The following is a 25,583-nucleotide window of genomic DNA, read 5'->3' as shown; positions in this document are numbered from 1 at the left end:
CCCGTGCAGCTTAGCTTCTTCCGCTTCTGGGGGACAAAACACCATGACACAATCCTCTAGGAGGCTTCCGTGACCCTTCTGCCATCTGTCCCATCTCTAGATATCTCCTCTTTGGGCTCCTACGGTGCCCCTTCTCGGTCTTCATCAATGCATGAATCCCACATACTCTAATTACCATGTGGCTTGTCGTGTCGCCAGTAGACTTGGAAGGGCAAGGACCTTTTTGTCTTTGTGTCCTGGCTCATTGCCTTGCACCTGTAGGTGCTCTGCAGATGTTTATTAATGAAGGCATCTGGAAGCTCCGGGCTTGAGAGACGGGACACCAGGTTCTACCCCTAGTTCTTCCTCCCCCACTCTGTGGCCATCAGGCTGCCCGTTCTTCCTCTGAGCTTCCATCTCCTCACCCATAAACTGAACATTTTGGTCTGATGACTCCAGAACCACAGCTCTGACATGGGTCACATATCTTTTCATTTCTGACTGATAGTTGTAAATAAGAAGGGACAGACAAACAGCCTCAGAATCTAAGTCTGCAACTAGTGCCAGACGATATGCTGCAGTAAAATTCTAGTTGGATGATGTTTCTTCTCACATTTGGAGAAAAGATGTGATTGTGAAATATTATTTTTGGTTCCAGCAGAAGATGAGGTCATTTAAATGCTGCTGAGACAGCTCCCTTTAATGTACCACCTCTGTTTTGTAAATAAATCCCTTCTCTTTTTTTGCCTCTCTGAAGAGATGCCTGTGTGAGCATCACACAGTAATTGCCGTTTTATAGGAAAGGGTAGCACTTTGACAGCATTAATACAAAAGTCCATGGCAACCAGTTTTGCGTGGTTTGGCTTATTCTCAACAGGCTGACAGAGTCTCATTGCCCTTTAAGCCAGTGTAAAAGGAAGCAAAGGCTTGAGCCATCTGTCTAGACAGGATCTGTTTCAGAACTCAGTCGTTTCTACAACTGGATTGGGTGTTCACACACTAAACATTGGCAAACATGCAGGTTTCCCATCTGGGCAAGCCTCTTAATGTCACTCTCAATAACTTCTGAAAAACCATAAGATTAGTATATAAACATCCTGTATTTGTTAATTCCGTGGAATTTATGCAATATTGTTATATGCTAGGCACTGTTCTAGTTGCTGGAGAACCCGTTGATAAATGAGAGACAAGGTTCTATCCCGGTGCATTTATCACAGAGAAGGGGCCACAAGCAATTAACAAGCAAATAGCTGAACCTAAACATTATGTGGTGAAACAGGTACTATAAATGAAACAAGCAGTAAAGTGAAAGGTGCCTGGGCTGCATCCTGGTGGGGAGTTAGCAGAAATAGGTACCAGTGAAGACCTCCTTAAAGAGGCAATGTTTGAGCTGAAGCCTGAGTGTCAGGAAAGGGAAGCCTTGCAAAATCTGGGGGCGGAATATTTCCAGGGAGGAGCCAGCCCTTGCAGCTGTCCTAGGCAGGAGTGATGGAGTGTCCCCGGGGGCAGAGAGACCGAAGCACAGTGTGTGATGGAGAGAGCACGAGGAGGTGGTTTGGGAGCATGGGCGGGACTGGATGGAGAGGTTTGGGTGCGCCATCTCAAAGATTCAGACCCCAGTCTGAGTCTAGTAGGAGCTGTTGGAAGGTTTAAGCTGAGTGCATCATGATGTATGTATTTTAAAAGTTCACCCTAGAGGGGTGCCTGAGTGGCTTAATCAGTTAAGCCGCAAACTCTTGATTTCACCTCAGGTCATGATATCTGGGTCCTGGGATCGAGCCCCACATCAGGCTCCATGCTCAATGGGGAGACTGCTTGAGATTCTCTCTCTCTTCCTCTGTCCCCGCTTATGTTTTCTCTCTCCCTCTAAAATAAATAAATCTTTAAAAAAAAAAAAAATTCACCCTAGATGTATAATGGAGAATAGGAGATTGTAGGCGAACAAAAAATAAAAAGGGAGATCAGATTGGAGGCTACTGTACTAACCCAAGCTAGAGATATTGATGATCTTGGCAGCGGTGGTGGCCAGAGAGCAGAAGTAGATGGATGTGGGTGTGTTTCGCAAGTAGAACCCACAGATCTTGCTTATGATTTGCATATAGGAAATCAAAGGAGGAATCAAGGATAGCTTGTGGGCTTTTAGTTTGCATATCCTCTTTAGCTTAAGCAGATGATGGTGCCTTTCCCTTGGAGGTGGGAAAGCCAGGAGTGAGAGGGGGGCAGTCCTGTTTTGACCATTCTGAAGTGTGTTATTAGATACCCAAGTGGAATTGTAAGGGGGCAGTTGGAAATATACTTCATATTATCATATTTAAGTTGGCCTGTTGATTTTTTGCCAGTGCCAGGTTTAGCCTCATAAACTTCAGACGCCGATATTATTTGTAACTGAACACTGCTTTTAGCCGGGGGCAGCTAGATTTAATGCCGACAGTTGGACAATTGAGACTGATAACATCTGCCTCTTTCTTCCTGTTTGTGCCTTCCTTTGTGTACCTCTGAACTCCTCATTAGATGATCAAGAAATTCCAGAGCAGGGAAACTTGCATGGACTTCTTTGAACTCCCCGCTTGAGTTACTACTTTCAGTTATAGAGGGAAAAACTCATGCTACTGGATAAAAGTGAAAACGAAGATCTGCTTCTTGATTAGCGTACTTGGGGGCTGTATTACAGATTGGTCATCCCTGCCCTCTGAAGCCATTTTTTTTTTTAGATATGTGTTTTATTTTACATTCAGCCATTTATGTGTATATGGGTATGAAGAGGACACGTGAGTGCTCCTAATGAAAACTGTCTTTAGTTCTTTCATAACGAGGATACATTAAGTCATTACTCTTCCTCCATGATCATAGTTTTGCATGTCTCTTACCACAAGTTCTATTTCTAAAAGCATTTAAAAATGAGAAAGGATTGTGTATCAAGTATTGTCATACTCTGTAAACCATACATAACATGTTCTGTTTAACAAAAAGACAGTAAGATGGGGGAGATGATGGTGCAGCTTGTAATGGGATGGATAGGTTTTTACTAATTTGGGCAAAAACCCAATGGATTTGCTCATTTCTGGACTCCAATAATGTTGCCTGTTGCTTTGGGGAAAGGATTTCACAGCTTTTCTGTACTGGGCAAAGAAGGAACACTGTCCCATATCTTTAAGACCCTAGTAGCCATGGCATATCTTCCATGGAAAGGACATCTCAAGCCACCTTTATGCCGTAGTTTCTCAGCTACTTTGTTAGGCCCAGGGAGGCAGCCATAGGTCTACCCTCGTGCTAAAGTGGGACCCCAGTAAGCCAGGACAACAGCTAGTCAGCACATCCCTGAATTTGTTCCCTTTGGGCTATCTACTCGGCCACAGCACCTCATATACTAGAAGTGTTGAAATTTGCCATCTCATCAGTAGCACTGACTCTCAAGGATGGCTTTTTGGAAATAGTGGAGCTGTGAGAGGCTTTGAAGGCCAGGGACGTTATTTCTGAATGGAGAAGAGAAAAAGGTGTTCCAGAGGTCAGAGGCAACAAACCAAAAACCATGGAGTCCAAAGTGAAGTGACTGGATGATATAGGGATTGTTGACAAGTTCATGAACGAGTGTGGTAAGCCAGTGACTTCTGAAGTTAAATTTGGCCAGACAGGCATCGTTTGTCTGTGGTCAGCAGATGAGGGAGACCGTTGGCACCACTGCACGTTCCCGGAGCCGTGGACCCCCACGGAGCACGGCTGTGCTGGAGAAAGCAGAGGATCCAGCAAGTCGCTGTCTGTTAATAATTTCCCCAGACATTCCTATTGCTGCACATCCATGACTGTTTAACATCTGGTTTTTTTACTATTGCATAAAGTTTCATTTTAGTCTCTGACGGTGTGTATTTCAGATTTTCTGAATACCTCACATTCTTCCTGTTTTGTATGCAGCTTAAATGGGAAGGTTGCCTCTTTCTAGGAGGAGGATGGCTTTGTCCATATTGGACCTTAATGGTTCCATCAGACCTTCGTGATGGATGAGGAAAGGACATGGTTTTTGTTTTATATGTTGAGGAATGCATTGTGACCAATACCCATAGATCTAGAGAGAAAAAGAACTTACAGGAGTTAGCCTAACATAAGACCCCCCCCCCAAAGTAAATCACCTTGGGAGGTTTTGCTTTCATTTCTCTGAAAAAGCAAGTATCTGAAGGAACTCAAACATTTTACATCGGCTCATGTCTGCATCCTCAGGGTAAAATAGGGAGTCAAGTGAAGAATTAACCAAAGCAGAAAAACTACCAGCAGTCCAGAGGACTTAGAGACACGATGAGTTTTTTTAAAGAATAGATTTTTATAAGGGTTGAAGCATGTTTTAATGTATTTAAAGAGTGTATAGACCAATGTCTACAGAAGCCAATAACAAGCTCATCAATTAATTTCCTGTTTTGGTTTCTCCCACCAAAGATCTCATTTTTATGTTCTACGGAGGTTTGAGATTCAATTCAACATGATGGGTTTTTGTTTTTTTTTTAATGATGTATAGTAGACACACAATGTTACATCAGTTTCAGGTGTACAACGTAGTGATTGGGCAACTCCACATTATGCTACACTCACCGCAACTGTAGCTACTATTTGTTACAATGCAGCACTATTACAGTACCATTGGATATATTACAGTATGATGGTTCTACCATATGTATGTGCATATACAGATAATATAACGTTACCAGTCAACATTTATTATGTCTCTACTAGGTGCCAGAAGCATTGCTGCTTCCATAAACATCTCATTTACTCCTAATGACAAACCTGAAAGTATTCATAATTATCCCCACTTTAGAGGCAAGGAAAGGGTTTTAGGCATAAAGACTTTCATCAGTACTAAGTGGCAGAGCTGGGCTCAAATTAGTTGACGTCTCCCAGCACCAAGGCCTATCTTTGCCCTCCTTTCATCTTCTTTCATCTTCCTTTATTAATTAGTAGCTGTGTGTAAATAAATGGAACCCAGACACAGCCAGCGTTTACACACACAGTGGTGTCCAGGTTTCAGGCAGAAGAAGATTTATTTAACAGCATCCCGGTCAGGAAATTGGATAATCACTTTTGCCATCCAATATTTAGCCACTTGCCACAGGTAGCTATTTAATTTAATTAAAACCAAATGAAGTAAAACATTTAGCATCTCAGTTGCTACTACCCACATTTCAAGCACTCTATAGCCATATGTGGCTAGTGACTCCCTGTTGGATTATGCAAATATAGAACATTTCCGTCATCATAGAACATTCTGTTAGACAGGACTGGCAGCTAGAGACTCCGATCCAGCACACGGAGCTTTTTCTTCTGCGGTCATCTGCAACACCTGTTGACAATTGATGGGTATTTGGCTTGACCTAACAGTTCCACTCTCCTGGGTCAACGCCATGTGTCTGTCCATATACTTCATAGTGTGCTCACTCTTTCTTCGAAGGAGGAAGTTGGCCGGATATGGAAGATGGAGCTGCTTAAAGAATCGGATGGGCTGGGAATTCAGGTTAGTGGAGGCCGAGGATCAAAGCGCTCACCTCACGCTATCGTTGTCACTCAAGTGAAGGAAGGAGGTGCCGCTCACAGGTGACTAGATAACTCTCCCTTTTTCTCTGCCTCCTTATCCTCTCCCTTCCCTTCCTCTGGGCATAGGACTCTTCCACTTGGTCAAAGCCCTGGTAATTACAGTTCATATAAAATATGCTGGAGCATGGAAGAAAATCAGGCATGAGCAGTTCCAATTAAACACACCTCTGGGCACAGGAAGTGGGTAATTTGCTGGAGTTGGTGCAGGCTCCTCTGAATCAGAAGAAGAGATCAGATTTCTTTCTAATCTGTTTTGAGTTTCAAGTGATGGCTACTTATCCTGACTTTTGAGATACTGGTAATATGTGGTTCCCTATTAAAATCATGCTACGCAACAGAACACCACATTCCTGACATCTTAACCCCCATAAGATCATGGCTAATGACTTGAGAAAGTAATTGCTTTTAAATGTGACCGCAGTTCATGTGCTGTGTCAGGTCCACCAGGATTCAACACGCAGTTATATACGTGTGTCATGGAGATGCCAAGGGGAAAAAAGTAAATGTGAATTTTTCTCCTTGTGACCTGAACAATTCATACTTCAAAACATGTTTTTTTAATCTTAGCTATCGTCTTCAGTAGGAAGAATGACAGTGCTTAGGCAGAGCATGTACAAAGAAGTCCATTTGGAGTTATAAGGATGTAACTGTCCCAAACTGTACGCGTGCTTTTGCCTTGCTAGCTGATTGCTTCTGTGTATATGGGGTGTCTACTGTTGGCAAGGCACGCTGGGGTGGATGCACATGTGTGTGCCCTCACATATGCAGTGAGTGTATAAAGGTAGAGTTTCCCAGATGAGGGAGGTAAACCTAGTTGGGAATTTGGGGTTCAGTCCAGGTATCATCGCTATAAGGGGGATAGGGCAAACCAGAGTGGCGTTGGCCTGCCTTAGACCGAGACGGCTTTGAAAAATATATCTCATGAAGTGGACCTGAAGGAACCAGAGGCAAAGATTGGAAGACAAAGGAGAGGTCAAGGGTACAAACTATCAATGTGTGTCATGTCCCAATTTTAGTCTCAGAGTAAGATGCTAACAACTAGAGATAAGAATGACTGCACTTGTCAGTTACCTGGGCAGCAGTCATTATGGAAGGATTAAGACCTTAGTTTTTATCCAGAAAAGCATCACTAAATTTCCCACATGAGATATGCTTTGAGGAACTCCCATCAGATAACCATTTTCCCATTAATCCTAGGTCTTAGGTTCTAGCATGTCTTTGGAAAGTTGACAATTGGGAAATTCCTGTTCCCAGAGATAAACTTATATAGAACTGTTCTTGTCTGTTTTCTATTTGGGCTGTTTCTAGTGGGTTTCACCATTTTCTCTTCACCCTTAGCCTGGAGTTGTGTGCATGTATCTCTCTGCTTCTGGAGTATATAATTCAAATGTGGGGCATTCTAGCTAATAAAAGGAGATGAGACGAATGGAATTGAAAAGGGAAATAAGAAAAAGGAAGGGGGTAGGGATGGTCTTGAGTAAGTTCAAGAACACTGGTCAGAACTTTGTATTCTGTTTTAGTCCTGAATCCCTCTCTTTCTTGGTGGCCACCCACATGCCTCCTTGAGGTTCTCTGTTGGCTTCCTATTCCCCTTCTCTTTTCAGTCTAAGCAACTAAAAGGGTTCTTAGTATTTTTCTGCTTTAAGGATTGTTGAAGGACAGAAATCAGAGGCTATCAGAAGTCTCCGATGCCTCATATCTTCGTGAAAGCCTAAATTCATGGAAAAGATTATAATGCATGCCCTAGAGAACTGAGAGGAAAACTAATGAGGGAGGAAAGGATGGAGAGAAGCTGGTTGATTTGCTGAAAGAAACCAAGGTGGAAAGAGTCGACAGATTGGAGAGAAAGCTGCGTGAATCTAGGAATATTGCAGACAGGCAAAGGTCCCCAAGCAGCACCTTGGGTGTTGATGGAAAGCCTTCAGGGGGGATGGTGGAACCCTAGGCTTAGGGATCACCCCCCTCAGATTTCCTGTACCATATTTAACAATGGAGATGAAAAACCTTTGGCCCCTTTGGGATCATGGAGAACTAGACCATTGGAGGTTCAACGGGAACCCACTGGACTGTTGATCCATCATGATTGAGGACACCTGCACGATGCCCTGGCAAGTGTGCCACCCCAGGACCTTGACCCCGCCTAGTGCAGGCAGCCCCAGCCCAGTGGGAAGGAAGCTTTAAGTTAGTTATAATTTACTTTGGAGGAATAAAGGAACACATTTGTAGACCAGGTCTGATACCTGCAATAGCAGTCAATTGGTCAGTCTGTTCAATTTTGTATTCATCCTCCTGAGGAAGCCAGGCTGTAGGATGGAAATGGCGGTGAGAGGCTCTATCCTCAAGGTCCTATAACTCTGTGTGTGTGTTGGGAGCGGGGGGACCACAAGCACATGCACATCTGTAGCGCACCAGGTGCCACAGAGGAAATCTGGCCAGGGCCATGTCACCTGGAAAGAGAGAGGACAGCAGGTTAGAGAAGGCTTTCTGTTGAGTCTAAGATACCTTTGTCTGGGCGCTTAGCTCAGTGACTAAGCTGCCAACTCAGTTGCGAGGACAGGATGGCGTTAGGATTGAGAATGGATGGAATGACTAGACTATCCAAAAACCTTGGGGGTCTCAATTCCTCTGTCATTGTGTCCCCCTGGACGGGAGGCATTTCATTAAGGTTGATGCAGGGAATGGTAGTGACTTAAGAGCTTGCTCGCTGCCAGGTGATCGTGTGAAATCATGGAGCTTCCCTAGGTGGGCATCGGGACCCAGCCAGACCAAAGGAAACGTCCCAGCCCAAACTGTTGCTGGCCATCTCTGCTTTTTCCTTAGCCTGATTTTAACTGTGCCCTCTCACGACCCTCCCCAGCTCCAGGAGAATGTCCCTTCTCAAGTCCAGAATATCTTGACAAGGGATTTTTTTCCCCCCCGTCTCCATTTCCTCAGGGACGGCAGACTGTCCTTAGGAGATGAGCTGCTGGTAATCAATGGTCACTTACTGGTGGGGCTCTCCCATGAGGAAGCGGTGGCCATTCTCCGCTCCGCCACTGGAATGGTTCAGCTGGTGGTAGCCAGCAAGGTAGGTAGTTTGTTTTTGGTTTTAGTTTTTAATATTTTTAATATTAAAATCGGTGGTGAATTTGGATTTGAGCCCTCCCCCCACACACTCACACACACTTTGTGCCACACACACTCACTCCACACCTACTTGCAAGTTTACCGGTGCCATTTAAACGGCCTTGATTCTCCAGAACAAGCCCATGTGAGCAGCCTTGAGCTGAAATATTTAGTAGAAGGAAGAGCAGTAATAGGACTAAGGAAATGGGGCGGGGGGGTGGTAGGGAGGACAGAAGGACAAGGTAGAGAGAGTAGCACCTCTTCCAGGGAGAAGCCAAAGAGGAGACATGGATGTCCACTGGGCGGCAGGGGTGCAGGAAAGGTGTGGAGCTGCACCTCTCCCAGGTCCTGGAGGAGGAAAGGGTGCCAATGTCCTGGGCCCCCAGCATCCACTTTGTCCCCTGGTGTCACCAGCCTCAGTGCCCTGGATAAAGGCTGCAGGCTTCTTCAGTAGTGTGACCAGAAAGAGGAGGACCTGAGCCCACTTGCTTCTGCTCCACGGTCCCCTCTGCTGTTGATAAGACAGGAAGGCGCCCACAGGCCTCAGGAGTTAGTGCGAGGGAGCAACTAGGCTTCGTTCTCATGCATGGAAGCACTGATGGGAAGCCATCCCAGTCCTAACCCTTCACAGCAACACACTCCTGCCAGTAGGACTCATTCTTTCCTCATTATTCCTAGTATTTTTTTGAACCTAACATCCACAGGTTTTTTCTATATTTTCTCTCTTAGATTACAAGGTATGTTGCCTATTTTGGGAGTATTTAATAATTAGAATATTTTGAACTATCTGAAAAATCTGTTTTCCTCCTTTTACACCTGTCACCAGTCTGTTAACCTGGACTCTCGGGCTTCCAACAGCAACACAGAGCCTTGGCACAGACTTGGGAAGAAGGGTTGGCATTGAGGCCCTGGAGACAGGGGCTGAGACCATCTCCACTCACAGGCCCCCTCCTCCCCTCCCAGAGATACCATGGGGCGCCCTGATGTCTCCTCACTAGGGACAGGAAGGAGAGCAGAACAGGGATGTTCCCTCTCAGTCTGTTGAATTCCATAAGAGGGAAATGCTGGAAGGGAAGGACAAGCAAGTTCCCTTTCAGCCAGAGGTGATGGGGTTTGAAAAGCACCATCGGGTCTTAAACACTCACACAGACTGAGGCCTGTGTTTGCACAGCCCACCTCCCCACAGTCTGTGGCTCAAGAATGGGGGGTGTGGGTGGCGGGGTTTCCTGCACAAGCATACCATGGCCACCAAACCTTTATTTCTATACTGACTTCTTTCTCCTGCTAGTTCGGAAAATGGGGAAGAGAAAACCTTTTCTAGGTCAAGCTGTTCCCCACAAACACATGAACACAAAGAAATCATAAAATAAAAACAAAAAAGGTCCACTTATCACTTGCTTATACCATACATAAAAATAAATTTAAAAATGGATGAAAGACCTTAATGTAAGACAGGAAACCATCAAAATCCCAGAGGAGAGCACAGGCGGCAACTTCTTTGGCTTCGGCGGTAGCAATTTCTTACTAGACACGCCACCACAGGCGAGGAAAACAAAAGCAAAATGAGCTATTGGGACTTCATCGAGATAAAAATCTTCTGCACAGCAAAGGAAACAATCAACAATTAAAAGGTGGGCTACAGAATGGGAGAAGAAATTTGCAAATGACATATCTCATAAAAGGTTAGTATCCAAAATCTACAAAGAACTTCTCAAACTCAATACCCATAAAAACAAACAACTCAGTTAAGAAATGGGCAGAAGACATGAATAGACACTTTTCCAAAGAAAACATCCAGATAGCTAACAGACACATGAAAAGATGCTCAACATCACTCATCATCAAGGAAATACAAGTCAAAACCATGATGAGATATTACCTCGCACCTGTCAGGATGGCTAAAATTAACAACACAGGAAACAACAGATGTCGACGAGGATGTGGAGAAAGGGAAACTTTTCTTATACTGTTGGTGGGAATGCAAACTGGTGTAGCCACCCTGGAGAACAACATGGAGGTTCCTCAAAATGTTAAAAACAGAATTAACCTACAGTCCAGCAATTGCAGTACTAGGCATTTATCCAAAGGATCCAAAAATACAGATTTGACGGGGTACATGCACCCCAGTGTTTATAGCAGCGTTATCAACAATAGCCAAACTATGGACAGAGCCCAGATGTTCATCAACTGATGAATGGATAAAGAAAATGTGGGCTCGTGTGTGTGTTTGTGTGTGTGTGTGTGTGTGTGTGTGTGTACAATGCAGTATTACTCAGCTATCAAAAAGAATGAAATCTTGCCATTTGCAATGACAGAAATAGAGCTAGAATGTATTACGCTAAGTGAAATAAGTCCGTTAAAGAGAGACAAATACCATATGATCTCATTCATATGGGGAACTTAAGAAAGAAAATAGATAAACATATGGGAAGGAGGAAAAGGAAAAAAGGAGAGAGGAAACAAGCCATAAAATACTCAACAGTAGAGAACAAACTGAGGGTTGACTGAGGGAGATGGGTGGGGGATGGGCTAGAGGGGTGATGGGCATTAAGGAGGACACTTGTGAAGATGAGGCCTGGGTGTTGTGTGTAAGTGATGAATCACTGCGTTCCACTCCAGAAACCAGTATTGCGCTACCTAAAATTTAAATAATAAAAAGTCAACTCATGGGTAAGCATAATTAAGGAGCATATAAGGGGGTTTTGAAAGCTGGTTTCCTGGATGATGCCTGATCTGTGATCTCACTCACTGGCTCAAAGAATGGACATTAACATGTATCAGGTATCCACAGGGTACAGGGGCTTTCTCCCTCTGATCTCATTTAATTCTTGAAACCCCATGAGAGAGGTATTAGTTCTTTTTATTCAAAAGATGACATTAACATCTAAGTGGTTAATTCATTTCCCTGGAGGTCACACAAGCAGTGGGGGGCAGAAACAGGTTTCATCGTGGACCCATAAGTTTCATGCTTCTTCCTGTACGGAAAGCTGCCTCTTATCAAATAAGATATGAAGGACACGGAGCCAATGGCATTAGAGAAGGGTCATGTGTTCCTGCCGGAGGCTTTGACTTTAGGGACATGCACTCGACCTACTGTCCTTGACCAACTGCACTGAGCAATAGGCCTAAAGATGACCAGACCGCAGAGAGGTAATACCCTTCATTTCTTCCCATAGGCTCCGCTCACGGCAATACGTTGCTATAGCAGCTGCCCACTGTTTGTTCCTAAACTGAATCCCCACCCTCTTAAGATGCTCAACCACCTTGGAGAGAAAAGTCTTTCCACACCTCTTGGCATCCGTGCCTCTTTGTTACCCAACAAGAGCACGCAATCCAGAGTCTTTGTTTTGTCTTCACATTTGAAGGGGGGGGGGGGAGCATTTGATTTGCTGAGTACAAAGAATAATAAAAAATGTAAATTATTATTGTAGGAAGTAGTCACTTTGTCACCAAACTTTAGGACATTGTTTTGAAAATATAACCATGACTGTCTTCGGGACAGGCTGTCTCATGTCTCCATACAAATAGGTTGTTTGCTTGTGCATAAGAACTTAGAAAGGTTTGTCAAATGAATGAAATCAGAATTTCCCAGTGTGCTTTGCTATCCCAGGAAGCACGTGCTATCCACACAGATTTCTCTCTCTCTTTAGCACTCTCAGATTTTATTAGCAAGTAATATGCATTTATTATGTCTATGTAGAAAACCTAGAGGAAAAGGAAGATGACGTTTTCATAACACCACCAGTACTTCTACCCATTACCTGATCTGTCTGTCCAGGCGTGTTTTCTATTTTTAACAGACTCAAGCACAACGAGACAGAATGCCCCTGGGCATCAGAGCCAGCACAGCCCTTTAAAAGCTGTGTGTCTTGAACAAGTTGTTGCATTTTTTTTTAAACCTTGGTTTTCTCACCTGGACGGTGAGAATCAGTAACTACTTCATGGAATGTCAGGGAGATTAAGTGAAATGTAAAAGCCCGAGCAATGCAGCTGGCTGCAAGAAGCACTTAGAGAAATGTTTATCACATATTACGACACCCAGCTAATTGTTAATGTCCATTAATAAAATGATAATACTGTTTTTCACCTGCTTTTTCACTAAGTAGCATGCCATAAGAATCTTTCCGCATCGGAAAGTGCATTTCTGTGGCACCAGTTCTAATGACCGTGGAGTCTTCTATCCTGTGGCTGTTGTGCCATTTACTCACGAGCTGGGACCTTCATCTCTTTTAAAAACTCGTTTCCATTAATGGTCTAGTAGAGCTGACCTCACAGAAGAGGGCTGAACTCACTTTTTGCTTCATAGCTTTTACCTTCCCTGAGGTAGAATCTAACTATAGTATTCACACTTACTGACCTGACATGAAGGAGCTTTGGGCGCCTACAAGGTGGGACTCGAGTCAAACTAGTAACAAACGTCACTGTCACCAGGCGCCCACTCACAAATGGTCTTTAATAACACCCGTTGTTGAAGATGGGTGTCTTCTGTTATACTCCTTTCTGTCAAGCCCCGGGGAATATGGCGACCAAAGCTTTCCACAGGCTTCCTTCCTTGTAAAAATGACTGGTGTGAGAGAAGGGAGGACACATTTCTCTCTTTTCTGGCCTCAGGTCAGCCACAGCCCTGGTCCCTGGCCTCCTGGGCTGTGCTATTTCCCCGAGAGTTCCTGGTGGCTGAGTGTGCCACCTCTGCGTGTGAGGATTGTCACGTGGCCCCAGCGACCTCGCCTGCCTCCCACCAACCCCTGTGACCCTGTCTGTATGCAGGAAGGAAGAAGGGCTGTGGTGGAGGCCTCTTTATAGTCTAATCTTAATGAAGTCTGATTCCATGTATTTTGTTGACCTTTAAAAATTGTTCAAGGGCTGCTTTCTTTGAAGAGACATTCGTTATCAGTCTCCACTGGCGTGATTCAATCAACAGTCTAATTTCTTTCTAGTGAGCGTATGCTAGTGAGATGAGCCGTGAGGGGGGGAGCACATGGATATCAGGGCTCTGGGCTGGGCCTGGGGACACAACAAAGAGTAGAAATGACATTTAGTTTGAGGAACGCTCAGATAACCAGGAGAGAGAGGTATATTCAGACGTACGTGCCAAGTGACGAAAGAAGCAGTAAAGGACATTCAAGAAGAAGGGAGAGGTGAACCGGATGCCTCCTGAGATGGTCCAGGAGGGCTTACAGGGGAGGGTGCTGAGCCAGGAAGCTGAGCTCGCTGGGCAGAGGGAGCTGCTGGTAGAAAAGGAATCCGGGCAGGGGAGAGCCTGGTGTGTTGGAAGGTCAGTATGGCTGGACTGGAAGGTGTGGGTTGGAGGGGAGACTGGAGGGAGGTGTGTTTGGAGCACTGGGCAGAGGCCGCAGCTCTGAGATGGTGGCCTGTCCATGAGGGTGCTTAAACTACCCTGAACACACGGCAGGAGAGGATTTCAAAGGACCTAAATTTCAGGGAATTTGGACTGCCTGTAGAAATAGCTAAGAAACACAGATTTTTCAGGGAAAAAAAAATTGGTTAGGGTTTAAATTGGGTCTCCAGCCCTGACATATGAAGTAACCTTACCAACCTAGAAACGTGGAACCTACTTTCCCCTATGGCCTGTAGGTTCGGAGCACATGAGCACTCCCAGCAGGCTCTGCTGGGTTTTCTTTGACCCAGAGCTACTTGGTGCCACAGGGTAATTCACGACTCTTTAATTGTGTCCCCATAGGAGAACTCTGCTGAGGACCTCCTGAGGTTAACGTCTAAGAGTTTGCCTGATCTGACCAGCTCAGTAGAAGACGTGTCCTCTTGGACTGACAACGAAGACCAGGAGCCAAACGGGGAAGAAGACGAAGGACCCGGCTCGTCTTCTGTCCGGGGAGCAGTAAGTGTCTCTGGTTTCCCCAGCTGCTGTGCTGGAACGATGTTTCCCCAAAGATGGTGATGGCAGGATCAGAGATAATAGCTTAAGACAGTAGGATAGAGACCGGCATGGGAGTGGGCCACAGGGCGTTCTTTTTATTTTATTTATTTATTTATTTTTAATCAGGATCTTCCCAGACAAACCTGTGAGGGTAATGATTTCCATTTAAGAAAAAAACACTGAAACTGGAAATGAGACGAGAGAGCAATTGCATATTAAGTGCACTGCACGTATCAATTTTTAGGACACTTAGTCATTCATATATACAAGAGGATTTTATTGCTACTTTTTGATGTAGTGTTTGAAAATGATTGGTTGTGAATTTAAACTTAGACGGGGAGATTGTGGTCGAGAGTGGAATGTTCCAAAAGCGCAAAGCTCGTTCGGGCACAGAGGTGTGGATAAGTCTTACGGTTTTAAGGAAACCAGGACTCTCGCCAGGCTCTTCCTAACACAGCCTGTGCGTTTCACACCCCCATGGTCTGCTGCACCGGGCACGCGGGGTCAGGACGGCTTTTGGCAAACTGAGGTTGCAGTGTGGCCCCCTGTTTCCTCTCTGGATCCCAGATCTGACAGATGTGGCATTTTTAGCGTCAGCTCTTGTTAGCTCTTGTTTCCCCCCCAACCAGCCATGGGGTGGGGACTCCCTTCTGCCATTGGAGCCCCGTAGTCTTTCCCACCAGCGCTAAACCCAGGCAGCATGGGTGAGCATCGGAAAATTTATTGTGGTTATAATTGGGCCTCAGAAGACCAAAAAATGCATGTTTTGTTACATTTACATCATATGTAATTGTATGGCATATGTAATATGCCATTTTATTTTAAGGAAGAAAATTTGCTCTTCTCCTTTCTTTTCGATCCCCGGACATCCAGGGCCACCGAGCACGGCTGTGCGGCTGTGGGCTGCACGTGTGTTACCTCGAAGCAGCACCATTCACTTCGTAAACATCATAGGCTTTTCTGTTCATTAGGACAATTTTCTGAAAGATGGCAATAAAGAGTTTTGTTCTAACAAATTCAATATATTGGGACAATTTTCCAGTCAAGGAGGGAAAGCCGCTCAAAGAAGAGATACCTTTTTGTAATTTGCCCACAGGCACTGTATAAGCCCATTGTTGATCTGAAACATTTTTCTAGCTGCTTTTCCTTCAAAAGAGAACTTTCTCAGAACAGTAACCTATAAAGTAAATAAATCAGAACTGAATGAATAAAGTTAAGGTGAACAGTTTAAAAACAACCGCGTGATTATTCCCATCTCTTTGTATTTTGACACCATTCTGTGGCTGCCCTTAATTTTATGTTTAGTAAGAGCAGAGACCAAACTAATTTTCGTGGCCTAGACTGCTTCTCTGACGCCTGCTTAACTTCTCAAAACTTATTTCTCACTGAGCTCATCATTACTCCTAAGCAACCACCACACCACCCTTCCTGTGGACCCTCTAGAAGACTGCATGCTTTTCTACCACAGGACCTTTGCAAATGCTATTTTCTCTCTCTTTCTTTCTGGAATCTTCTGCCTGAATAAGATGATTCCTATTCATCTTTGAATAGGAATTGAATTTGAATCATCTTTGATGATTCCTATTCATAGTGTTACTGCCTCAGAGAAACTTCTCCTGAATGCACCCATGTATATTAAATCTCTTTGCCCTCAGCATGAGTAGGTGGCTGGCTCTCCTGTGAACCACTTGTCACACTTGGGTTTGTGATTATTTGATTAAGATCTGTTTCTCCCAACCAGTTCTAAGCTCCATGAGGTAACGTGATGACTAGACTGGGGTCCCGATGAATCTCTAGAGTTTACCCACTACATCTGGTACTGAGTTATAAATAACGAAATGAATTTAAAAACAAACAACAGAATGAGTGTTCATTGAATGCTAATGAAAATGACACACAAATCTGACTGGATTTATCCACCATAAGAATTTTGTTTACTCCAAGGTCCACAACTGACCACAGCATTGGCAGCCTCAAAGGGTCTTGGGTTCCTATCAACATTCTAGCCCCCTTAGGCAGGGGACGGTCCTTGAATAAGCCTTGAATGGACCTGAGCACCCAGTGTCTTCTCCCCACCACCTCTTTGAAGATGACTTATCAAATAAAGGGTTAGTGTCCATATATAATGAACTTACACAACTCAACACCAAAACCATAAATAATCTAATTTTTAAAATGGGCAGAAGACATGAACAGATGTTTCTCCAAAGAAGACATGCAGATGGCCAAGAGACATTTGAAAAGATGCTCAACATCATCATCATCAGGGAAATGGACATCAAAGCCACAATGAGTTATCACCTCAACCCTGTCAGAACTGCTGAGGTTGAAACAAGTGTTGGGGAGGATGTGGAGAAAGGGGAACCCTCACACACTATTGGTGGGAACGCAAATGGGTGCAGCCACTTTGGAAAAACGTTAAAAATATAACTACCATATAATCCAGTAATTCCACTACTGGGTATTTACCCGAAGAATACAAAAAACACTAATTCAAAAAAAAAATACGCATCATTATGTTTATTGTAGCATTGTTAACAATAGTCAAATTATGAAAGCAGCTTGAGTGTCATCTGCAGATATCTTCTCCCATTCGGTAGCTCATCTTTTAGTTTTGTTGGCTATTTCCTTTGTTGTGCAGAAGTTTATTTTGATGAAGTCCCAGTAGTTCATTTTGGCTTTTGTTTCCCTTGCCTCGGGAGACACGTCTAGAAAAATGCTGCTATGACGGATGTCAGAGAAATTACTGCCTGTGTTCTCTTTCAGATTTTTAGTATTACAGGTCTCACATTTAGGTCTTTAGCCACAAGTGTGTGTGTGTGTGCGTGTATGTGTGTGGCATAGGAAAGTGGTCCAGCTTCATTTTTTTGCATGTTGCTGTCCAGTTTTTCCAACACCATTTGTTGAAGAGACTCTCTTTTCCCCATTACATATTCTGGCCTCCTTTGTCATTAATTAATTGACCATATAGTCATGGCTTTGTTTCTGGATTTTCTATTCTGTTCCATTGATCTAGGTGTCTGTTTTTGTGCTACCACACTATTTTGATCACTACAGCTTTGTAGTATATCTTGAAATCTGGGATTGTTGATCCCTCCTGCTTTTTACTCCTTTTTCAAGATTGCTTTGGCTCTCTGGAGTCTTCTGTGGCTCCATGCTATTTTTGGGTTTTTTGTTCTAGTTCTGTGAAAAATGCTGTTGGTATTTTGATAGGGATTGCGTTAAATCTGTAGATAACCATATATATATATATATATATATATATATATACATATATATATTTAAGATTTATTTGTGGGGGAGAAAGAAAGAACATGTGTGCATATGGGGGTGAGGGGACTACTGGGGAGGGGCAGAGGGGGAGAGGGAGTCTTAAGCAGAAGGATCAACACAGGGTTCGATCCCACAACCACAAAATGACAACCTGAGCTGAAACTAAGAGTCAGACTTAACCAACTGCACCCCCTAGATGCCACAGCCCATGTGTATTTTTAATTGATTTTATATTAACTTCTGAAACTTGGTAGGATCTCAGTGATATAATCATGAACATTTCCCCCGTGTCACTAAAGGGGCTTCTGAAGCATGATTTATAATGGCTAATATTCCACAACATAGAAGTGCCATAGCTTATTTCACCAGTTTTCTACCAGAAATTCTGTTTTCATCAATCACATGTATATTTGATTTTTTCAAAGTTATAAAGAATGCTATACAGAATAGCTTCACCCATATACCTCTGTGCACATTTTTTATTTTCCTATTTTCTTAAATAGCTTAAGCAGAATTGCATAGTCAAAGGTTTTCTCCAGAGAGGTTGTTTATTACTAATTTAGTGATCTAGCAGTGGCCAGTTCCCATCATCACCAATAACATTATCTTAAAAAAAAAGGTTTACTGATTAATCATATTGTTTTGTATGTTTATTGTACTTCTGCCAAACGCGTGTCAGTGCGTTATGTGAGAACATAATTTATTTGGAAAACCCAGCACTAACTCTCCACAAGTCAGTGTTTCAGTGCCGTCCGTTAGGAGACCTCCGTCACATCACCTGGGGCTTTCATAGACAAATCCCAAATCCATTATCCGTTGAAACCCAAACTGATCCTGCCTTAACAGTTCTCCCTTCTCGGAGCCTCAACACCACCTCGCACACTTGGCCTTCTGCTCTGCTTCTCCGCAAAGCACTCCCCGAGAGGGGACACCTGGGTTTCTCCCTGGCTCCCCAGTAAGGCCGCAACACCAGTCACGTGTCACCATCCTCTTGCTCTCGCTTCAGCCAGGAGAACGGAGGCGGAGACAGAGCCCTGCAGGACCGGCTGGAGGGCCGCTGATGCGAAGTACTTTCTGGATCTCACGGTGTGCCCAGGGTCTGCCCCACAGTGCCTTACAAACGTACTGAACCACTGTGGGGAGAAAAATTCTCTTTCCGTTCTATGTTTATAACACAGCACCTCTGTTTCATCATTTTTTAAATACGAATGCGCTATTTAAATGAAAGAAACCTGGTGCTGTTTAATCAAGTTCAAAAGCCTTTTATTTCACAGATGATAATGATTAGACCGCTGCCAGACTGCACTCAGACGTTGACTGGTTTTGCACCTGTAAGTCACGGTGAGCTCCAAGCACTTGGCTGAGCGAATGTAACACAAATGCTGAGGTTGTGTGATGAACACCCTTAGGATTTACTTTTCATGGCTGCGATGGACAGCAAGGAGATTTTCCTTCCAAAACGGTCCAGCTGTGCTTGGAATGAAACCACATGGTGGATATCAAATTTGAAGAGTAGAGGCAGGGAAAAGGGAATGGGAGCGGGACAGTGAAATGCTATGGTCATTTGCATAATTGTCGTCCATCTCAGAGGGGTCTGGCTTCAGTGACAGGGCTCCCTCTCCACCATCCATCGCTCACCCCTCCATATCCAGTGTGGAAGGCTGCCGCCTCCGCCATGCCGGCTGCCGTCCTGGTCCATGTGACTGGCCATTCCTTCTCAAGTCTGTCTTCCCCACTGTCTTCTGCTCTGCAATGACAATTTGTAAATTAAGATCTGACCATATCGCTTAATGGTATAAAATTATTCAGGGACTATCAATCACACTGAGGTTAAAATCCCACCTCCTTAACGTGGAATATGTCAGCTCCTGCCTGCCTGTGCTGACGTCTGGACATGCTCCCAGCAGCCATACACACACACACACACACAGTCCTCCCCTAGCACGTGAGCTCCACATTCCCCAGTGTTCCAGAACTCTCCACTAGTTTGTGCCTTTGAATCTCCTCTTTGCACTTGGAAGAGATTCCTCAGCCCAGCCCAAATGTTGCTTCTCCCCATAAGCAAATCTTTCCCTGAGCCCCCCAAGTTCTATGGTCTCCCTCTGCACTTGCATGACACTACGAAGATTTCTTCCAGAGTGCTTACCCTCTTGCCTTCATAACTGATCTTTCTGTTCTTCTGTCTTCCTTATTAGGTGGAAACATTTCAAGGGCAAAGACCATGATGCCTTAAGCATCTCTGTCACCCTAGAATGGTGGCAGGTCTGGGATCTAATAGGAGGTTGACAAGAGGAAGGATTCTCCTGTGATCTCTGGTCATTCCTTGACCACTTCTTATCTGTCCCTTAGTGCTCATCTGGTCCTCTTATGTCCTTGAGGTACCAGCCTGGGTCCATGAGCCTCTGACTCTTGGTGCTTTACTCCTCTTGCCCCCAACATATGCCCTTGCCTGCACCCTTCCCTGTCTGTTCTTCAGAGAAATTCGCCCCTGCCCCTGCCTCTTCCACCATTGAGGGTATCACACTGTGGGGGCATTGCAGTGCTGCAAGATCTGGCCTTGCTGCTGGCAGGAGAATCAGGAAGAGTAATTCCCTTCTGGTCTTCGTGCCCAGTTGAGGGAGTCTTGAGTCAGGTGCAGGTTTTGCGCACTTGGAACCAAGATGCAGCATTACACGTGTGTCTCATCGCTGCCAACCTCCCTGTATAAAGGCGAATCAGTGTTGAAAGGAACTGAGATGCTTTGCTTTGAGGCATTACACGTGTGTCTCATCGCTGGATATCTAAATGCTAACCTTCCTCTCAAGGACCAGATCAAGTTCAGAGTTATCTCCAAGGCTGCCCTCTACTCAAAACATCTATCAACATCTCTCTCTGTGCTGAATCTGCTGACCACTGCTCCCTGAGCATTTAGCAGGTGCTGTTGTCTCTTCACTTGTGGATGCTTATCTCTTTAGGGAAGAAAGAAAATACTTAAACTTCATAAACTTTTTTTTTAAGATTTTATTTATTTATTTGACAGAGATCACAAGTAGGCAGAGAGGCAGGCAGAGAGAGAGAGGAGGAAGCAGGCCCCCTGCTGAGCACAGAGCCCGATGTGGGGCTCGATCCCAGGACCCTGGGATCATGACCTGAGCCAAAGGCAGAGGCTTTAACCCACTGAGCCACCCAGATGCCCCAACTTTGTAAACTTTTGAAGTCAGGTATATCTCTTTGGGCTCTCAGTATCCATTGGAGTACCCTGTATTCAGTACTTAGTACATATTTCTCTTTAGTAGGGACAAAGAGAGAGCGCGCATATGAGCAGGGGAGAGGGGCAGAGGGAGAGAGAACCCAACATAGGGCTCGATCTCATGACCCTGAGATCATCACCTGAGCCAAAATCAAGAGTCAGACATTTAACCGACTGAGCCACCCAGGTACTCCTCAGTACATATTTCTTGATCATAAAGCTGTCCCTGGAGCAGTGGTTCTCAAAGTATGGTCCCCGGAGCAGCTGCCGCAGCATCACCTGAAAATCTGTTAGAACCACAGATCCTCGGGTCCCACCTCCTCGGGTCCCACCCTTGACCTGCTGAGTCAGAAACCCTGAGGCTGGCCGCCAGCAATGCAGTTGAACAAGCTTTCTAGGTGATCTGGACCCAGGCTGACATCTGAGAACGTCAGGGCCCTCCAGTAAAAGGGGTGGCAACTGTGTTATTGGCTATTCCAAAACATATGTGTCCTTTCTCAGGTCTAGCCTCCTGAGAAAGTGGCTCCTCTCTTTTAAAACGAAGAGAGGGAAGAAAAGTTTTACTAGAACAGGGCATGGACGGGGGGATACCTCTTAAGGAGTTGGGAGCCTCTTTGAATTTCAACAAAAACAAAACCAGAAGTAACAATTGTCTTGCCAAACCTGCGATTGTCAAGGCTCAGCTGGGAAGAGTTCGTTTAGCACATCAATCATTGGGCCTGTATCCGGCTTCCTCTGACATCAAGGGAATCAGTTCTAACGTTTTTGGAATCACCAGTTCGGGGAAATCTTAGAGAACTTTTGGCTGAGGAGGGTTTAAGAAGAAAATAAAGGACTTCACCTTTCAGAAGGCGAGAAGAGCCCAACTGGATCTTACAATTCTGTGAGTGAAATTGGCCTTTGATTCTGTGTCGGTGGGATAGTCATGGGGTGGGAGAACCTGAATTCCAGTCTTCTGGAAGAGTTGGTATCTTTGGGGGTAGGTATTAATCTATATATGGAAAGAAAGGACAGGACCTCTTGTGCTTTGTTTGGATTGAATAGCGGATAAAGTGACAGCCCTTAGTTTCCTGAGTGTCCAAGCACCGAGAACTTGTACTGCGGTGTCTAGAAGTACCATTTCTGGTTGAGTCGAGCTGCCCTTGGTGGGAAACGGTCTCTTGTTTTGTGCCTAAGCTAGGTTTTTTTCCTGGTGATGCTGAGGAGAGAGCCTTATGCAAGGAACCACGAGCACCAACTACATAAACTTGCAATTAGTATTAAAATGGGGAGACCCCATATCTGTCTGGAAATCGGATCTTCACAGAATGAAACTATTAATGCACAGAGACTGACAACAGGGCACCCTGCCCTTTTTGCAAGGGGAGCAGATGTTCTTTCCCTAAAGCCTTGAGGAGAGGCTGTTAAGACAGTCTGCTCGCACAGGCGCAGGGGTGTGGGCTGCTCACCTCAGGCTGTCTCTGAGCAACTGCTTTGAGATGGCTCACTCCCCTGGGTCAGATATGACCTTCCCTTCTTTCTGGGCTTCCTCTTATTCCTCGTCTAACATCAGAACTCACTTCTCCTTAGAAGTCTTCCCAGATACACTTATCCTTCATGCCTGGACCCCCAGCCTATAACAGGGCCTGTATTTTCCTTCATGGTCCTTAACACAGATTATAAGGACGCATGCGCCGACTTGCTTAATGTAAGACCCAAGTGGACAGGGACCATGTCAAGTTTGCTTCCTCATGTACCCCAGGGCTTCATTGCTGGCTCTCAGTGTGCACCTATGTATGGGATGGAAGGATGTTGGAGCAGGTGGATAGTTGACGTCCCCCGTCGTCATGTTTGGCCATCTCCCACTGACTTGTCCACCTTCACCAGCACGGCATGAATTTAAAACGGGCATGGCGCTTATTGTTTGTTTCTGCGAGCTAGGAAGCCTTATCTGCCTCTTCCTTCTGGATTTTCCACCTGGCATAGGAGTATCGATGATAGAGAAATCATTTTTCTATGTATAGCATTGGGGAAAACACAGCATAGCTCCCTAAAAATAGGACATCCGTGGTAGCACCTCATTAACAAATGAGTAGATCTCTTTACTTTTTGTTCAGTTAAGGTTTGAAAGCTGCAGGCCAGAGATGGAATTTAGGATGTGATTTTTTTTTTTTTTTTAAGCAAATCAACAGTACCTACAAAAGATTAAACATCCCAGGGGAGTTGGCGAAGGAGTACATGGACTGTAAGTGAAAAGACAAGCCAAAAAGGTATCAGGGAAAAGAGCACGGAACGGAGAGTCTCAGAGTTGGGGATTCTCATGAACAGAACTACAAGGTGTCTGAGCTACAGGGAACCGTGGAGATCAGCCGGTCCAACCTGTGCCTTTTATAAGCTAGAAATGTGTGGTGAGAGAGAAGCCTGCTTAACTCTGCTCATCCCCCCAGACCAGTCAGGTTGATGGCTCAAGGCAGCTACGAGGGTAAAGCAAAAGAGCCGGGAAAGAAAAGGTGAATGTCCTCAGGGAGGCGTTCACAGCACGTCTCAAATATGCCAGGGGACTGGGTGTGTGTTGCAGACGCGTCAGTGTGCGGGGAAAGCCCCGCGTTCTGTGTCCCCAGTGCACGGGGAGGGCATGGTTTCAGCTGGTCCTCAGATCTCCAGGGTCCTGGCTGGAGTGGGGTAGGGCCCAGGAGTTCGTCTTCAGAAGCTTCCCAGTGATTCTGATGCCCACCCAGATTTTGAAAAGCAAATTTGGGGGAGCAGGTGACTGCTGTCGGAAGTGGCAGGTTCGGATACAGCCTTTGTTGGCCATGTGGCAGTGTCCGGGGCCGGCTGCAAGGTGGCAGGGCTCCTGAGTCTCCCGGATGGGGGCTGCGTGAACCCTCATACCTGTCTGACCATGGCTTCGGGACAAGGGGAAGGTTTAGGCCCCCAACAGGCGCCCTCCTTTCCATAGTTTGGGATGAGGGAGTGAGGCCATGTGTTTGAGGTGCTGTGGGAAACCTGGAAACACAGACTCCCCCAGCCCACTCTGGATCCTCCGCGAGCAGAGACTTGCGTGCATCTCGTAGTGCTCCTTGTTGCCTTTGCAGACGCCAGGTCCTGGCGCACAGACCACGTGTTCTCAGCACCAGCCCGAAGCAGGCAGCAACACATGTACTGATCCACAGTTCCCGGAGTTGTACGTTTTCATTCCACGGTCGCAGACAGTGAACTACCCTCTCTTTCCCTTCCAGAGTCCGACACTTGCCCACACAGGTCTCCTCTCACTCAGATGTTCCCTAAGCCAGACGTCAGCTGGCTCGGGCCACGTGTTAGAGGCTACACGAAGGCCAGTGTGAGGTGCAGAATTGCCAGTACAAGATAAGACAAGGCTGTAATTATTGCTGGTCTAGGAAAAGGAGATTTAAATTTGGGGGTGGTTTTTCGTTTGTTTTGGTTTCATGCTTAAGGAGATGAACTGATTATTTAAATGGGTGGGGGGACGGAAGATAAGAGTAATGATTGGGCCTAGATAAATTGCCCAGAAAACGGCTGAAGTCTGCATTAGGCTGAGTCCCCGCGGTGCATTTTCTGGGGCCTGTTCCAACTCGTTACCTGGCTCTTGGCTGCATTTCCCAATGAGCAGTTTGCACTTCTCAAGGAAGTAAACAGCTCAAGTGATTTGCATTAAAAAAAGCAAATACTGTGTCTACCCTCTCTGCACAGCGGTCTCCACTGTGGGGTGTACACAGCCAGTGGGGGATGCCAGACCATCCTGTGGAGCATAGGCGGAAAGTAGTAGAACGTGTATAGATTTTATTTCATTTTAGGTTGTTTCGGGTTTTACAGTGTACACACATTAGCACAGTAGCATAGGGTTATAATTTACGAATCTTAGCGTGCAGTCAATGCTGTTATCGCCTTCTAAATTTGAAAAATTCCTTCAAATTTCAGTGAAAATAGAATGTGGTCCACTAGAGCATGTAATACAATTTATTTGCCCTCTCATTAATTTCTTTTGTGAAAATAACACCCTAGAAGTCGTGAGGCGACTACAACTTCAGGCATGTTGGTTCCTGTCTTTGTGTATTCTTTCCATTACCGCAGCCCAAGATGCGTTTCAGCCCTGCCCCCCAATACGAATTTCCCTCTTATAAATATCACCCCTAGTAATTTAGTTTTATATGTCCTTTGGGAATTTAAATCTGGGATCCACACTGAAATATAAAGACGAGTATATTAAGACTTGAGGAAGGTAAATGAAATGTGTTTCAGAAATGAAACTGAAAGGAAAACTTTTTCTGCCCTAGCCAAAATGATGGTAGTTACACAGGAGGGAAGAACAGGGCAGTGTGACTCATTTGTGCACCGTATGCCTTAGGAAATCTATCTTACTTGTTTATGAGCTTCACTCAGCCTTGAAAGTAACAGAAATCCTTGAGATGTACGTGTCTTTTGAGACTGTAAATGGAGATCGTGCTGATACAGTCAGATTCTTGCTCTCTTAAGAGAAACAGGATATTCCCACTTAGGTTCAATTCCAGTTATTGTGTTGGTTTT

The 25,583-nt window shown here is 45.0% G+C and overlaps 1 protein-coding gene across 1 annotated transcript in view; it reads left to right on the top strand.

Annotated features, from left to right (window-relative positions):
- LOC116862533 (PDZ domain-containing protein 2-like) overlaps positions 1-25,583 on the top strand; it is a 91,761-nt gene that overhangs the window by 4,129 nt on the left and 62,049 nt on the right. Inside the window, 3 exon segments of the mRNA XM_032849859.1 lie at positions 5,414-5,556; positions 8,491-8,623; positions 14,363-14,518. Of these exon segments, the coding sequence (XP_032705750.1) occupies positions 5,414-5,556; positions 8,491-8,623; positions 14,363-14,518 (432 nt within the window).

This window comes from Lontra canadensis, unplaced genomic scaffold (assembly GCF_010015895.1).
Source record: "Lontra canadensis isolate GAN:19392208 unplaced genomic scaffold, GSC_riverotter_1.0 scaffold254, whole genome shotgun sequence".
Taxonomy (NCBI): domain Eukaryota; kingdom Metazoa; phylum Chordata; class Mammalia; order Carnivora; family Mustelidae; genus Lontra; species Lontra canadensis.
Note: the sequence above shows the minus strand (reverse complement) of the source record. Positions and strands in the feature narration are given on the sequence as shown.